The following is a 16044-nucleotide window of genomic DNA, read 5'->3' on the forward strand; positions in this document are numbered from 1 at the left end:
GTAGGAGTAGCAACCTTCAATTTTACTATAGGAATACCCCAATTTGAAACTTAAACACCCCTATTACATAGTGGTTTACTTATCCCTACATTTCAGATACATCATAATTTTAAGGGTCTTTTACAGGGTGACCGAAAAACCTATGGTAAAATGCCTGTTAGGTTCTACACTCAAAATTTTGGAAAATAATCCATTCCAAAGTCAGAAATAAACATTCTCACAGAGAGTTAACAAAGGTCTAAAAATCAACTTAAATCAAAGAAGGCAGACTATTCCATTAGATTTTTCTTTCCAGATGACTTTATATCAAGATATGCTGACAATTTTTTTATCCAAATGTGTGTGCTTGTACTTCTAAATATTTTCCATTGTTTAATTTAAAACTCAGTATTAACATTTAGAGTATACCTTTGTTATACACAAAGAAAATTTTAAAAACAATTTTTAAAAGTTTCTAAGGAGAAAAATGGGTTACGTTTGTTTTAAAAGTTAACAGGAAGGGGCAGCTATAATTGCCCAATAATGTTTAATTATACAATATGAAACACACGCCCACATTGTGCTCTTGAGTCTCCAGGGAGATGCATGTTCACCAGAGTGGAACAGAGAGGATGTGTTTCTGACTTACAATTTATTTTTTTAAAAAGGGAAAAAAGAAATAAATAAAAAAAATATTCAACAGGAGAGTGAAGCAGGAAATCTCAAGACAGTAACCACTGTCACATGTGATTGTGGTTGCTATTACAAATACTTTATTTTTATTTTTTCTTTTCTTTTTTTGTTGAGGAAGATTAGCCTTGAGCTAACATCTGCCACCATCCTCCTCTTTTTTGCTGAGGAAGACTGGCCCTGAGCTAACATCCGTGCCCATCTTCCTCTACTTTATATGTGGGACACCTACCACAGCATGGCTTGACAAGCAGTGCGTAGGTCCGCACCCAGTATCCAAATCGGTGAACTTTGGACCACCGAAGTGAAACATGCGAACTTAACTGCTGCACCACTGGGCTGGCCCTGACAAATACTTTTCTTTAAAACACAGAAAGAATAATCACATAAAATTGACATCAATTTCTCCAGTTGCAGCTGAATTCTGACCTAACTTATAAAAACTTTTTATTTTAATAACAAATTTAATGTCAAAATTACCTTGTTCCTTAATTTTGGCTCCGTTTCCTTCAACTATTTGCTATGGAACTAAAAACCCATTAGCAATAAAGAATACAATAATCACCAATCTCTTTGTGCATGTGAAATTTTAAAGAAAAAAATTGTTTTCCTTCTCCTTCGGACATACCCCCAAACACGTACAAGGAAAGTAAATTGTGTGACTATGACACCCTTAGAAAATACGCCAGCCCACCCACAATTATTCATCAATTCTCTTAATTTGCACATGTCTTCTAAACAGGTGAAGTCTTCACAGACATTTAAATACATAAAGAAAGTTTGAAAATACTTTAACAAAATGCAACTTTAATTTTTAACTTCTTAGCATGACTATGACAAAGACACAAGTGTAGGGAATCAAATAACAATTAATCATAACTTTAGTGTAATATATTTCAACATCAAAGGAATTTATGAATATTACCTAATTTGTTCTTCTAAAAATATTTTAAGATGTGAGTGGTTCCACCTGATTAATGATCTTAAAAATCTGTCCTTTAATTTGTTGCCAAGAGTATAGCGAATACATATAAAACCAGGATGTTAATACAGAAGCTACTGACATCAGCTTTTTCTTAACTTCATCAGACTGTATTTTAAACAAAGGAGGATACAGACAACATGGATAAGATCCAGAGGCTATTCATAAAAAAGATTAAAAGCTTAGAAAATAATACCTGCACAAAGGTTAAAGGGACTGAAATTGTTCAGCCAGGAAAAGTCTGAGGATACAATTTAATAAGTATCCAAGTAAATCTGAAGGGTTCTTCCATAGAAAATAGTGACCAGCTGTTTTCCATCTCCAATGAGGGCAGAATAAAAGGAAAGAGGCAAACTGAAGCCCAAGGATTTTAGTTAAATAAAAGGAATGATTTCCTGTGCAAGTAATGTGCATTGTAATGGCCACTGTGTGTCTATGGAAACCCTTTGTTCAGAGGCCTTTACAAGAAAGAAAGATTTTCAGGCTGGCTCTGTGGCCGAGTGGTTAAGTTCGCACGCTCCGCTTCAATGGCTCAGGGTTTCGCCGGTTGGGATCCTGGGCGCGGACAAGGCACCGCTCACCTGGCCACTCAGAGGCGGCGTCCCACATGCCACAACTAGAAGGACCCACAACTAAAATATACAACTATGTACTGGGGAGATTTGGGGAGAAAAAGCAGGAAAAAAAAGAATTATAAAGTTCGGCTAAAGGAATTTTATTAGCTGTGGAAAAGTGATGCTACATGCTGATGGAAAATGTGTTGTGAACTGTCTTATCACAGGGCCTTTTGGATCTACAGGGCATATGACTTGTACCCTAACATTAGCTGGCTTTGGAGGCTACAAGATCATCTGATGCAGTTGGATAACCGTGTTAAGGATGCAGAAGGCCTACTCTAGTCAGAAGCCCAGCTAGGAACCCAAGTCTTAGGCTGCTTTCCAAGACAAAGGCTCAAGAGACCCACCAGTCATGGGAGATAAAAAAAATTCATATCCCACTGCCCCTTCCCACTCAAGATTAACTGTATAGCAATGTGTTGGCATTTTGTGCTTCATGGCCCTCCCTGTCAAAGTATACAACCATAATGGGCTACACAGACTAGGAAATGTGAAGAAAGCAACAGCAGTGAGCCAAATGACTTGAAGCTATGAGGTAAGACATCACAAGGGGAGTAGCGAAAAAGAAAGGGGTAGGCGAAAAGACAACAGAAATGTCAGAAAGGAAATTCCCACCCATATCCATTTTACAGTATCAGCAAATCACTTGAATATTTATAACTTTCTAGGCTCTACAAGGCAAGAAGTCATGTATTACCACTTGTGCCATTTAGAAGCCATCCTCTGTAGTGGAAAACAGCCTAGTGCCTAGACTGCAACATTAACCACACATGACTAGGGGGGTAGGGGAAAGAGAAAGATGAGTAGGAATTAAGAGGTAATTAATCTGCTTTTGCCTAAAACTGTGAAATCACACTGTCTCACAGTTAACTGCAATCTTGAAGAGCTATATGTATGTGTGCATGTATGTACATATACACACACACACAAAAAGAAATGCTAGTCTGTGAAAGTATCTCTATCTTCATTACTCTGTAAGCAACAGAGATCAGAAAGAATGTCTTAACTGTCATTTTAGGCCCTGCAACACCCCTGGCACTGTGCCTCACACACGACAAGCAGTAGTAAATTTGAACTGAACTGAATTTTCTGCATGAGTATTCCTGTCCCTTGATCCTTCTTTCTAGTGTTCTTTTCCCACCTCAGCCCTTCTTTCTTTCCTTAGCTTAAACTCCTCTGTCACTGCAGCTCAAGTGATAATTTAGACAACATGAAATAATACGATGTTCTATTTATTGGAACAGAATTTTAGGTTTATTTTTTTTAAAATGGAAAAGCAAATATTAGGAACACTATCTTTTTATCTCTAACATACTTTACAAATTAAAATAAGCTATGGGTTAGCATCCTTCAACAGAAAAAAGTAACATAATCCTAAGTTAAAGATATGCTGCTTTCTACTATACTAAAAAAAAAGTGTTTTTTTAAATTTATTTGTGCCACACTCTTTTTACTGTTAAGTAGTAAAGCCAAGAAACAAAATTTTCCACAACTGGCTATAAAAAGTAACATATAACTCTTCTGATTTCAACAGAAATATACTTTCAAAATAGAAAATTAATGTTCAATGGGAAAAAGCCACATACTTTTCATAGTTCCATCTTCTTCTTCCTCATCCTCACTGTTTATAACCATGGTCCCCAAGTCAGATTCTAACATCGTGCTATTATGTTCAATCATGGTCTGGGCCCCTTCACTCATTGTGCTGGTAGCCCGCATCGTGCCCACACTTTCCGAACTAGTCTTCACCATGGTGTGGGAATCCAGCTCATCTTCATCCTGCAAGCAAAGTACTGCAATGAAGGAAGACTTTTCTCAGACAGCTGAATTTCTTAATTCTTAACAATAGTACAAGCATATTATACTTTTAATACTGAAAAAAACACTACTATTACTATTAATTTTAAAGTGAGGATACATACACAAATGTTATCATAAGAGCCAAAGTTAGCCAAAACAATCTAAAGCTTTATGTAATTAAAGCTCAAGCAACAGACACTGATGAAATAGAAGGCTGCTAGTTGTTTTTTTAAAAAGATTAAGATAGGAGCCGGCCCGGTGGTGCAGCAGTAAGTTCGCGTGTTCCACTTCTCGGTGGCCCGTGATTCGCAGGTTAGGATCCCGGGTGCGGACATGGCACCACTTGGCCACCATGCTGTGGTAGGCGTCCCACGTATAAAGTAGAGGAAGATGGGCACGGATGTTAGCTCAGGGCCAGCCTTCCTCAGCAAAAAAGAGGAGGACTGGCAGTAGTTAGCTCAGGGCTAATCTTCCTCAAAAAAAAAAAATAAAATTCTATTAAAAAAAAGATTAAGATAGACTAGGAAATAAACTAACAAATTCTGTTTGAGAGACCAAACAATCTGCTATTGGAAAAACTTGATCATGCACTGAAATTCACTTATATGTATTCCACTTAAAGTAGAAACGAACAAGCAAAACCTAGTTCTGACAGCGACAAAATGCAAATATGGAGAACAGGAACATGCATGTTGTTCTCAGCTGTTTGATAGCCCTCCTCTTCCTAAACCTACATGATAAATTCAGCTTTACATCTCAAAGTCTTTTGTTCTTCTTTCATGAGCCTCCCTCTCACAGAAGACTTCTTTATTCTTATGCCTTCAACTGTCTAGTATGTTGAGGACTCCCAAATCCTGAAATCTTCCTGACTTTACTTACTATTTAAATGATTAATGTTTAAAACTCAACATTCCCAAAACAGGTATCATCATCTCATCCATCTCCTTAGCCCCTCCTGTCTGCCTCCATTCCCAAGAACCACCACTACAAAGCAGAGTAATCTTTATTAGCAATCCGAGAATAAAACTTCACAGTCTTCTTAGGCGTATTCTCTCTTTCCTTCCCTATATACAATCAGTCAACAAGTTCTTCAAAAAATCCCCTCTCAGCTCTGTCTCTTCTTTTCCATTCTCACTGCTACTGAGTAAATTCCTCATTACCTCATTTCACACCTTGGTTACGGCAGGTAGAGCTTCCTGATTGAAGAGTCTCTCCCACCCTGCCCTTCTAGAATCACACAGATGTTAGTTCAAATCCTGGCTTGAATCACTTAATAGGTATAAGACCTTTAGACAATCTATTTAAACTCTAAATTTTAGCTTTTTTCATTGGTGCTATAATGATTAAATTAAAAAGGTATGCAAAATGCCTGCAACCTACTAGGAACAAAGTAGCTTTACACCTTCTTCAGAGTACATGTATACCACACCAATCTTTCTTGCATATTATATGTATCATGATATCCTTCTACTGAAGAATCTATAATGGCTCCCAGTTCTTGCCTGCATTAAAAGCTAAACATTTCTGCCTAAATTTTAATGTCTTCTATGTTATCTTATCTGGCCAATCCTATTTTCCCATTGTTCACATATCCTTCAGTATAGTCAGGCTGACCTTAACTGAGTCTCCCTCTGTCATAAACCCATATCACGCTTTACTCATTAAGACTTCCCTATTGCTCATGTGTTCTTCTCTACCCAGAATGCTCTTTCCTCTCTATTTTAACTAAATCCTACCTAGTCCCAGATCCAGTAGTTATTACCTTTATGGCTAATCAGTCTTTATTAATTATCCTCTTTTCCAAACTTCTGTCGAATTTATAATTTGCATTATACATTTTTGCATTTAAATTTATGATCTCATACTGTGAGTAACCATTTTGTAAAATCTTTTCTAAATGTGAGCACCTTATGGATAAGAATGCCTTACAGTACTTCTGAATCTACTAAGGTGTTTCATTCAGTATTCATACAAAGTAAGCATTCATCATATATTTACTTTTTCACAGAATTATAAAATCATGGACCTTTAATAACTCAACCTTTCATTTTATATCTGAAAAAACTGAGGTCCCTAGAAAGTAAAAGATTTCTCCAACGTCACACACCTACATAAAAGTAGAGCTGGGACTAAGAAACTAGTTCCTTTATTTTTTAGTCCATTATTTCACTAAATACATGTACCTTACTACATTTAAATTTTGATCTACTTGAATGCATAAGTTAGAGGTATTTTACCAGCTTATGTCACCAGCTCCTATTCCAAAAGAGACTGATATAAATTATTTGGTCCATCTTCATCAAAGCCATCATCATCTCTCACGTGGTATATTAAAACAGCCTCCTAACAGTTTTCAGTGTTTCCATTCCTGCCGCCTTTAGTCTACCACAAAATAGGCAGAGAGATCATTTCAAAAGACAAATCACATCATGTTACTCTTCTGCTCAAAACCCTGCCTTTGGCCTCCCCTCGGACACTTGGGATAAAATCCAAAATCATTATCATGGCCAAATGTGATCTGGCCCAGTAATATCTGCCAATCCCGTCTCCTATCACATTCCTTCTCACTCACCAAGTTCTAGCCATGCTGGCCTCCTTTGCTGTTTCTTGAACATTCTAAGTATGGTCCTCTTTGAGCCTTTAAATTGGCTGATCTCTCAACCTGGAATACTCTTCCACAAGACAACGGCATCCTTTAATTAACTCAGGTCTCTACTTAGACGTCACCTTCTTAGTGAGGTTCTCTCTGATCACCAATCTAAAACTGAAATCTCCATCAATCTTTTTATCCTTCTATATTCTTCATAGCCTGTACCTGGCCTCCTCTACCACTAGAATGTAAGTCTGATGAAGGGAGAAGACTTCTTTTTCACTGATGAATCCCCAGTGCTTAGAACATCTGGCACATAGGAGGTACCGAATAAAAATTTATTTAGTGAATGAATCAATTTACATTTTCACTTATTAGTTGACTCAACAAGCATTTATTGTAAATTTAAACATGTCAAGGAGTGGACCCGGCACTGGAGATACAAAGATGAATAAGAAACAGTTTTATTTCATTTTTTTTTAAGGAGTTTGAAGTCTCAGAGAGACTGACTGACATGTGAACAATAAATTACAAGGCAATTTGTTAAGTGCTATAAGAAGAGTGTTGGCAAAGTACAATGGGTGTACCAAGAGTAAAGCCTCTAACTCTGCCTATAAAGACTATATATGTAACATATACACACATAAATTTGGATGGCTGTATTATGTTACAACTTCTTTCTTACAACGCTTCTCAGCTCAGACATCCCAAGACTGAATTAGATGCCATATTTTTGTATTGCTGTAGCACCTCGTGATTATCCAGTCATACCCTTATTACCCAATACTGTCATTATCTGTACACTTGACTTGTCCAAATCTCCCATTAGTCTCTAATATCTATAAGGACAGTAACCAGATCTTCTTAACAGTTATATTCTTGGTATCCAGTACAAAGCCTTGTTCTCATTATACAATCTATTAAATGAACATTAAAGCCTTCATTATGAGGTAGGGCCAAATGACAGAACTAAGGACAATGATATAAGATTCTAGTATAGAACTTTATTTAAACCAACATAGCATTTTAAAATATAGAATGGCTATTGAAGAAACTTTGGGAGGGAAAATAATGCTATTAACTGGCATTATTCAGTTGATCAATCATTTAATAATGATCCAAAGTTATCATCAATGGGTTTGAAGCACTATGCTAAGGACTTTTTGTACACTACTCTCATTTTATCATCTTATACTCTGTGAGATTTTATCATCCCCATTGTGCAAATGATGAATCTGAAGTTCAAATGGGTTTAACAATTTGTCCCAAGTCATACAACAAGAAAGTGGAGGAGCAAGGATTTTAACCAGGTCGTTCTGATTCTAGAGCCCAAGATCTAACTTCCAATTGTTCAAGTTTTTAAAATTACCTATAGCATTTCTCAATACTAAGTTAATTTAGATTGCACATTAGCTAAAGCATGTTTTATATTGCTAAGTTAAGAGATGCAGAAACTGACATACACATAAACTGATTTGCACTTGGTAAAAGCTAATAAAAAAAATGTTGAGATTTACTCCTTCCAGCAGACTGCAAGAAGGAGGGAGGGGAAAAGTCGATTTTCTATCAGTTCCTTTTTGAAATCTGCTCGTTTAATATCTTATTTTATCATGGTTGCAACCAGTTCATTCCCAAAACACTAAATCTATTTTTATACGTGTGAGTCATTTGTCTCTTATCCTTGTAAGATTTAGTGCTGTGACCATTAAACTTAACAAGAAACATAACATCTGGTTGGTGTGAAATAATACTTTTAATCTTCCTATATTCTATACTAGAGTTTCATCTACAAAGGGATAATGAAGCTTGCACCTCTGGATTCACACAATTGGCTCAGATAATCTATAAAATTATAAAAACACTGAATCAAGCTTGGAAGAGATCACTTTTATTGCATATTATTTTTACTTACATGGTCGTTTTGCTAAAGGATGCTAATCTAATTTAAAAATTGACAGCAAAAAAAATAGCAGTGAAAAAAATAGTGAGCACTCAATTCACTAATGAGAAGGTGGCACTCAAACAGTAATTAATAAAGTACAGATGGAATAAGAACTAGTTTATGTGAAACTAGAAAACTCAAGCACTAATAATTTGGTGATGGTGTTGAAAACTTTTCAGCAACACTTTTTACTTTTTAAAAATCATTAACTCAAATTATACTTGATATTTTAGATTGTTAAAATTTCATTTGATACTCTTTACATTTTTAAGATAAAACATTTATAATTTTTTCCAGAGTTATACTTCATTTATATATATTCTGTTATTCCTCACAAAAGAAAAGCAGAAGAAAAACATGTTGATACTTTATAGAAAAAGGTCTGCAGAACAGATGCTTCCCCACTGTAGAAAGCAGCCAATTCCAGTAAGGAATACAATAGCATTTTCAATCAGTGGTCATCATGTGCCAGGAATGCAAAACAGAGTACTGATGATAATCCAGGTTATGAATCATAAAATCCACACGGAATACAAATATTTGAAAACATTATTAGGAAATCCTACTCCATTGTTAAGACAGATTTATGCTATAATAGTCTGAGGAAAAAATCAGAGACTCTACATTAGATAAATCTTTACATTTGCAATATCTACTATCTTAAAGGATTTTCTAAATATTCAGCTATTACTTGACTGATTTTAAGGATATCTACATAAACATTTTAGAAAGCATTTGTCATTTGTAACATTGATGAGATAGACTATTCCTTAGTTAAGTAAGAGCTTTCTAATTGGAAATATTCTAATTATTTCTCTCTGGAAGTGATATTAAATATTTCTCATTGCTAATACAACTATATAACAGTACATCATCAGTATAGAGCAGCAATCTTAATGGCTTGGCTACAACTAGAGAATTCTATTGAGTATGTATTCTGCTACATCATGAAAAAAATTTATTTTTCAGGAAAAAAATGTGCAAGATAGATAAATGAAACAACATACAAAAAGCTGCAATATTATAGTGGTCTAGATATCTTTAAAATCTCTTAGAGGCACTAATCAGGGAGGGCCATGAAGCATCAAATAATAAATGTAACAAACATACTATAAATGCATAACTGAGCTTCCAAGATAGCAAAAGAAACTCCTAAGAGCCCTCAACACAGCTGGGAACCAGAGTGAGAGTAAGCTAACTCTGACCATAGGGCTGCCTTAGGAGCATGTGATGATGCGGGTCAGGGGTGGGGTGGGGTTGGAGTGTTTATTCCAGTGTATAAACGGGGACAAGAGACAAATCTTTGGGTTTTTTCCAAAGTAGAACTCAAACCCCTGCATAAAGATGGGAATCTTGAAGGTCTACATCCTCAGTGAACGAGGAGACAAGAGAACTTGTGCTATAGGCAAAGGAGATGGCATGCAAACTTGTATGTCTCACCTGGGCTATAGGTAAAGATGGGTAGTAGGTAGTAGGGGTGCTTCCCTTTAGAATGTACAGACATGGGTTTGGGCTTTCCCACATTACTCACATCGTATGGGGAACTCCATGCTGAGAAATTAACCTAATGCAGTCCCAGTATGGAAGCACTCTGGGTACCTGATGGAAACAAATAAAAATCCCCCCTAGAGGGACTCATACTTAACTTTCAACCCAGAATTCACATCCTTCTCAGAGATAAAATCCAGCTAACCTTGAGTTCACAATCTAAAAGGTAAACAATAAAAAACAAGCTATGGAGAATGGGTAGAAATAACAAACAAAGAATTAAGACTCCCTTGCTCCGCAGAATTAAGTCAGTCCCCTTAGAAAGCTGGATCTTCTAAGATAAAAGTTCCTAGGATAAACATTAAGAAAGAGTAGATAGGGGCTGGCCCTGTGGCCAAGTGGTTGTTTGCGTGTTCCGCTTCGGCAGCCCAGGGTTGCACTAGTTTGGATCCTGGGTGTGGACATGACACCGCTCATCAAGCCATGCTGAGGTGGCATCCCGCATAGCACAACCAGAGGCACTCACAACTAGAATACACAACTATGTACTGGGGGGCTGTGGGGAGAAGAAGAAGAAGAAGAAGAAAAAAGGAAGATGGCAAGAGATGTTAGCTCAAATGACAATCTTTAAAAAAAAAAAGAGTAGATAGTGGCATTCTAGATTTGAAAAAACAAGCACAAAGGTAGAAATATTCTGGCTAGAATGGAAAGTATTGCATGAGTCTGACTGCATTACCAGATGACCTACAGTTTATAGAGTGCTTTGAACACTAGAAGCCAGCACAAGTTGCCAGGCAGAGGAGTGATAGGAACTTCAGAAACTAAAGGATGAACTGGAAAAGGAGAAGACTGGAGGGAGAGAGACTGGAATCGGAACGTTATTACCGAAACCCAGATTTGAGGTAATTAAAGCCTGTACGACAACGGTCCTACAGAAAGAGAAATGACAATTTGAATCTGAAAGAAATCCTGAAAGAAGAATCAACATATTTTAGAAAACTTCTGGAAAGTCAAATAAATTGGATCAAAAATAACTCCAATATTCTGAACCTACAGAGACCTAACTGACTCGCAAAAGAAAACTGGAAAAGATTCTAATTTGGCTAGATGAAGACAGAAAACAAAATAACGTTGGTTTTTTGTAACCAAAAAATGACAATGGAATTTGCCACTTCAGCACATGATGAAGGCAGTGAAACCTAATTATTAATTTGTGGTGAAAGAGTCAAATAATAAATCAACAAGGCATGTACAGTACAACTTCAAGGAAATGAGCATAAAATCAGGGAAAACTGTGGCTGGAATCTTTTACTTCTCTCCTGGTGCATAACTAAATCAGGGGTTGGTGACTACGCTAACATGCTAACCTGTGTCAATAAATAAATTTTAATTACTACTTGAGTTAGCAAGGGCAAAAATTAAGGGAACTATTGCACGTTTGCTTGTTCTGTTTCACATTATGGAAGAGCTCTATATATCACTAAATTTAAAACACTGTCTTCTATAGCAAAGTGAAACTACTGATGTGGCCTAACAAAGCATTATCTTCAAATTCTCCTTCCAAATATGGTAAAGGATAGAGCTTACCCCATTGTCCCTGTTATCAGTATACCCTGTAGTCTCTATTGTTTCTGTGTTACAAGTGAAATGGCCCACAGCAGGGTCAACTGGTTAACCCTGGTCTCATTAGTACCACATTCAACCCAACTGAGCCAAGGACTACTGAGAAAACATCAAAAATATTCTTCAAATAGCTGCCCTTAGGCACCACCATGTCAACGTCTGACAGGCTGAAAAAAGTGATAAACTGGTATTCACCAATTAAAAGTTACTAATATTTACAGTATCTGAAAATCTGTACAAAGAATGAACTCTCTTCCTATTGCTGTAAGTAGGTGGTCCTTCTTTCTCACTGAAAAAGCAACATAAGAGCTTATACAGCTGCTGTCTTTGATATACCTGTCTCTAACAAACAGAAATTTCTGCCTTCATGCATGCTAACTTTTGTATGTTCACAGGCATGTTTTAAAGTTACATCAAAGCTTTCAGGAACTCCAAAAGTCATAAAAGACTTGTTCATCAGTACAACAAGCTGAATGGTGAGAAGGCGTGTGGGCAGGACTTCAGAGGCTCCATGATGCAAGACTGCACAAGTTCTTGGCATTATATTAAAAGTTTCCAAACAAAAGATTATCTTACATCCCCTGTGCACAATACTGATACATTGTACAGTCAATTAAAAAGTAAAAGCAACCTTAACTATGACTTTTCTTTTTTCTCTCACAGCCAAAAGCATGTCAAAGGATTAACGAAATATAAAGATTATAAAATCAAATATTTCAAAATAAAAATAACACCTTTAAAAATTGTTGCTGTTACAAGAAGTTTATAAAAAATCCACAAGAGGGCACCAAAGACAACAGACTAGAACAAATTTCATTAATTGGAGATTACACAGATACAACAGGTTCACAGAATAGGTTATTACATTTACTAACATACTATCAATACCTTTCAGAAATAGACCAGTGGTCATTGATTTTTTTTAAAAGATATATTTTAAAATACCATAACGACTGCTATGTCATAAGTTATAATTTTAAATAAGCAATATTTGTTTCTTAAGGTTCAGCTCATCTACATTCAGTAATTTCCCCAATGACTTGCATATAATAGTAGGAGCTCAATGAACAGTTGTTGATTCAACAAAATTGATAGAAACTACAGCAGATAATATCAAACATTCATATTACTTTATCATCCCATTACTTTATCATCCCATTCTAAATAGTATTTCTATAAAAAGGTTTATGATTGTATATCTTACGTTCATAAAACAAATATAACTAAGGGCTAATTTGTCTTTGAAAATAATTTTTTCTTTTCCTCATCCTTTCTTTACTCCTTATCTGTTCCATTATGATAGTGTTTAATAGCAAATATAAATACTTAGAAGAAATATCAATGTAGAAACTTAGAAATGATAATATTATGAAATGATTTTAAGAAATCACCTTCCAAAATATACAATTCAGAAGAAGACTTCTTGAAGCACAGTAAAATAACAATATTAATTTTAACATGCCGATTACATTACTGAAACTCCTGATACAAATGAAATTCTGGGGCAGAGGAGTGTCAAGGCAACAAAAAACAAACAATCCTCCCCTCCCAACTAAATATTTATCATGTTTGACTTGAGCACTGCTGAAGAAATACTTCTCATTCCATGTATGTACCATGTACTTCATGTATTAATTTTTAAATGCAAATACATTCTATTTTGACGATCATCTTGTGGTACTATGCTAAATAGTAAGTAATAAAAAGTTAAAGTTAGGTAAAACCTACAATATAAAGCAGTTACATAGATATATTTGTTGATTCAATAAATATTTATATAATAAATAATCTGTGCCAGGCAGTGTGCTAAGATATTGTCTTTGTCCTTGAGAAATGTAGTTTAGAGGAGAGAGTTAGAAAGTAGACAAATACAGTGAAATAAATATTCTCATAGAGGTAAACACAGGATACTATGGAAGCACACAGGAGCACTTGCTTAGCTGAAGCTTAGAAGAGCATCATGAAAGATTCCCCCTTTCCAGAGGAATCAATGGCTAAGATGACTCCTGAAGGATAAGGAGTTAATCAGGCAAATGAGGGTGAAGAAAGCAGTAGTCTAGGCAGAAGCAACAACCTATGATTTTCTTTAAACACTTTGTGAGCAACCCCATCTTTGCTTATGGTTTAACTACCAGCTGCAGAAAGCCTATTCATTCCCTAATTGCCTGAGTTCTCCATTGGGGTTCAAACCTACTTATCCGAATGCCTGCTACACAAAACGACTTGGATGACCCACGGACACCTCAAATTAAACAACTGCTAAAGTGATCTCACCTTAGCCAGAAAGTCAGCTTGGAGAGAGTACTGCTAGAGAATATTTCAGCCACAGTATAGCAGGAGGTGCAGAGAGAATGTGGAGAAGTAAAGAAACAAAGGCTCTAACTATTCTATCAAGAAGTTTGGTTGTGAATAACTTTTTGTTAATTTTTCTCCTTATTTTTCTTTTAACTGTCAAAACATAACTACATTTTTAGGCGGAGGAGAAAGGCCCTAAAAGAAAAGAATAACATGACTGACTGAAAAGGCAAGCAGAGAAGAGGCCTTTTAAGAAGGGTAGAAAGTTAGAAAATCCAGGGGCCATGAAACAACAATTCCTGTCTTTCTGCATATGTCTATCACAGTACTTGCCACACTGCACTATGATCAGTCATCACTTTACTTGCTGCTTCACCCACTAGATTGCAATCAGAACACAGGCAAATACCATGTCTTATTTTTCTTTTATACAAATTTTTATAAATGGAAAAAAGATAATATGCTCTGAATAGGGAGAAAGAGAAACCTAGTGACGATACAGAGATATTAAAGTTAAAAGAAAATGGAAGTCTAGTTAGTGCAGTAAGACGAGAAAAAAAAAAAAGTTATAGATGTTGGAAAGGAAGAAATAAAACTATCTTTAGTCACAGATGACATGATTGCCTGTATAGAAAATTTCAAAGAATCTACAAAACACTCCTGGAACTAATAAATGTGTACAGCAAGGTCACAGGATACAATGGCAATATAGAAATAATTTACTTTCTATATACTAGCAATAAACAATTGGAATTTGAAATTAAAAAAAAAACCGTTTTAAATAGCACCAAAAAAAAGAAAAGAAACACTTAGGTCTAACAAAATATATATAGAATCTGTGTGCACTGATGAAAAATAAATCTAAATAGAGAGACATTCCATGATCATGGATTAGAAAACACAATATTTTTAAGATGTCATTTCTTCCTAACTTAAAGGTTAGATTCAATTCAATCCTAATAAACTTTCCAGCAAGTTAATTTGCAAATGTTGAGAAAATTATTCTAAACATTATGGAAAGGCAAAAGACTTAGAACAGCCAACATAATACCGAATAAGAATAAAGTTGGAAGACTCACAGTATCCAATTTTAAGACTTCTATAAAACTAAAGTAATCAAGACAGTGTAGTATTGGCAAAAGAATAGACACATATATCAGTGATGTATCAATGGAACAGAATAGAGAGCTCAGAAACAAACCCATACAAATACAGACAACTGATCTTTGAAAAGGCACAAAGGCAACTCAATGGAGAAAGGGTAACCTTTTAAACAAAGGATGCTGGAACAACTGGACATCCACACGCAAAACAAAGGACCTGGACACAGACCTCATGGCTTTCACAAAAATTAACTCAAAATAGCTCACAGACCATAATATAACATGCAAAACCAGAAAACCTCTGGAAGAAAACACAGGAGAAAACCTATGTGACCCAGAGTTTAGTGGTGAGTTTATAGATAAAACACTAAAAGCGAGATCTATGAAAACAAATCTCAGAGGTGATATTAAACTAAAAACTTCTACTCTGCAAAAGACACTCTTAAACGATTGAAAAGACAAGCCACAGACTAGGAGAAAATATTTTCAAAACATATCATGTAAGGGACTTGTATCCAAAATACATAAAGAACTCTTAAAAATCAACAATAAGAAAACAAAAAATACAAACAATTAAAAAATGGGGAAAAATATTGACCAGACATCTCATCAAAGAAGATATATAAATGGCAAATAAGCATATAAAAAGATGCCCAACATCCCTGTCATTAGGAATTGCAAATTAAACGAAGAATGAGATACCATTAAACACTTATTAGAATGGCTAAAATGAAAAAAAAGCTGACAATATGAACTGTGTGTGAAAATATTTAGCAACAGAAACTCATTCATTGTTGGTGAGAATACAAAATGGTATAACTCTGGGAAACAGTTTGGCAGTTTCTTACAAAACTAAACATACCATAAAATACAGCAATTACAGTCCTAGGTAGTTACCTAACTGATTTGAAAACTTACATCCACACAAAAGCTTG

General features: G+C 35.5%; 1 protein-coding gene across 4 annotated transcripts in view; it reads right to left on the reverse strand.

The window, feature by feature from the left end:
• The window catches only part of STK3 (serine/threonine kinase 3), a 264139-nt gene that overhangs the window by 67142 nt on the left and 180953 nt on the right, over nt 1-16044 (reverse strand). For all 4 annotated transcript variants that reach the window (XM_023648755.2, XM_070222385.1, XM_070222387.1 and 1 more), the window contains one exon: nt 3855-4047. In XM_023648755.2, the coding sequence (XP_023504523.1) occupies nt 3855-4047 (193 nt within the window). The remainder of the gene's footprint in view (nt 1-3854; nt 4048-16044) is intronic.

The sequence above is a fragment of the Equus caballus genome, chromosome 9 (genome assembly GCF_041296265.1).
Source record: "Equus caballus isolate H_3958 breed thoroughbred chromosome 9, TB-T2T, whole genome shotgun sequence".
In the NCBI taxonomy this organism is placed as follows: Eukaryota; Metazoa; Chordata; class Mammalia; order Perissodactyla; family Equidae; genus Equus; species Equus caballus.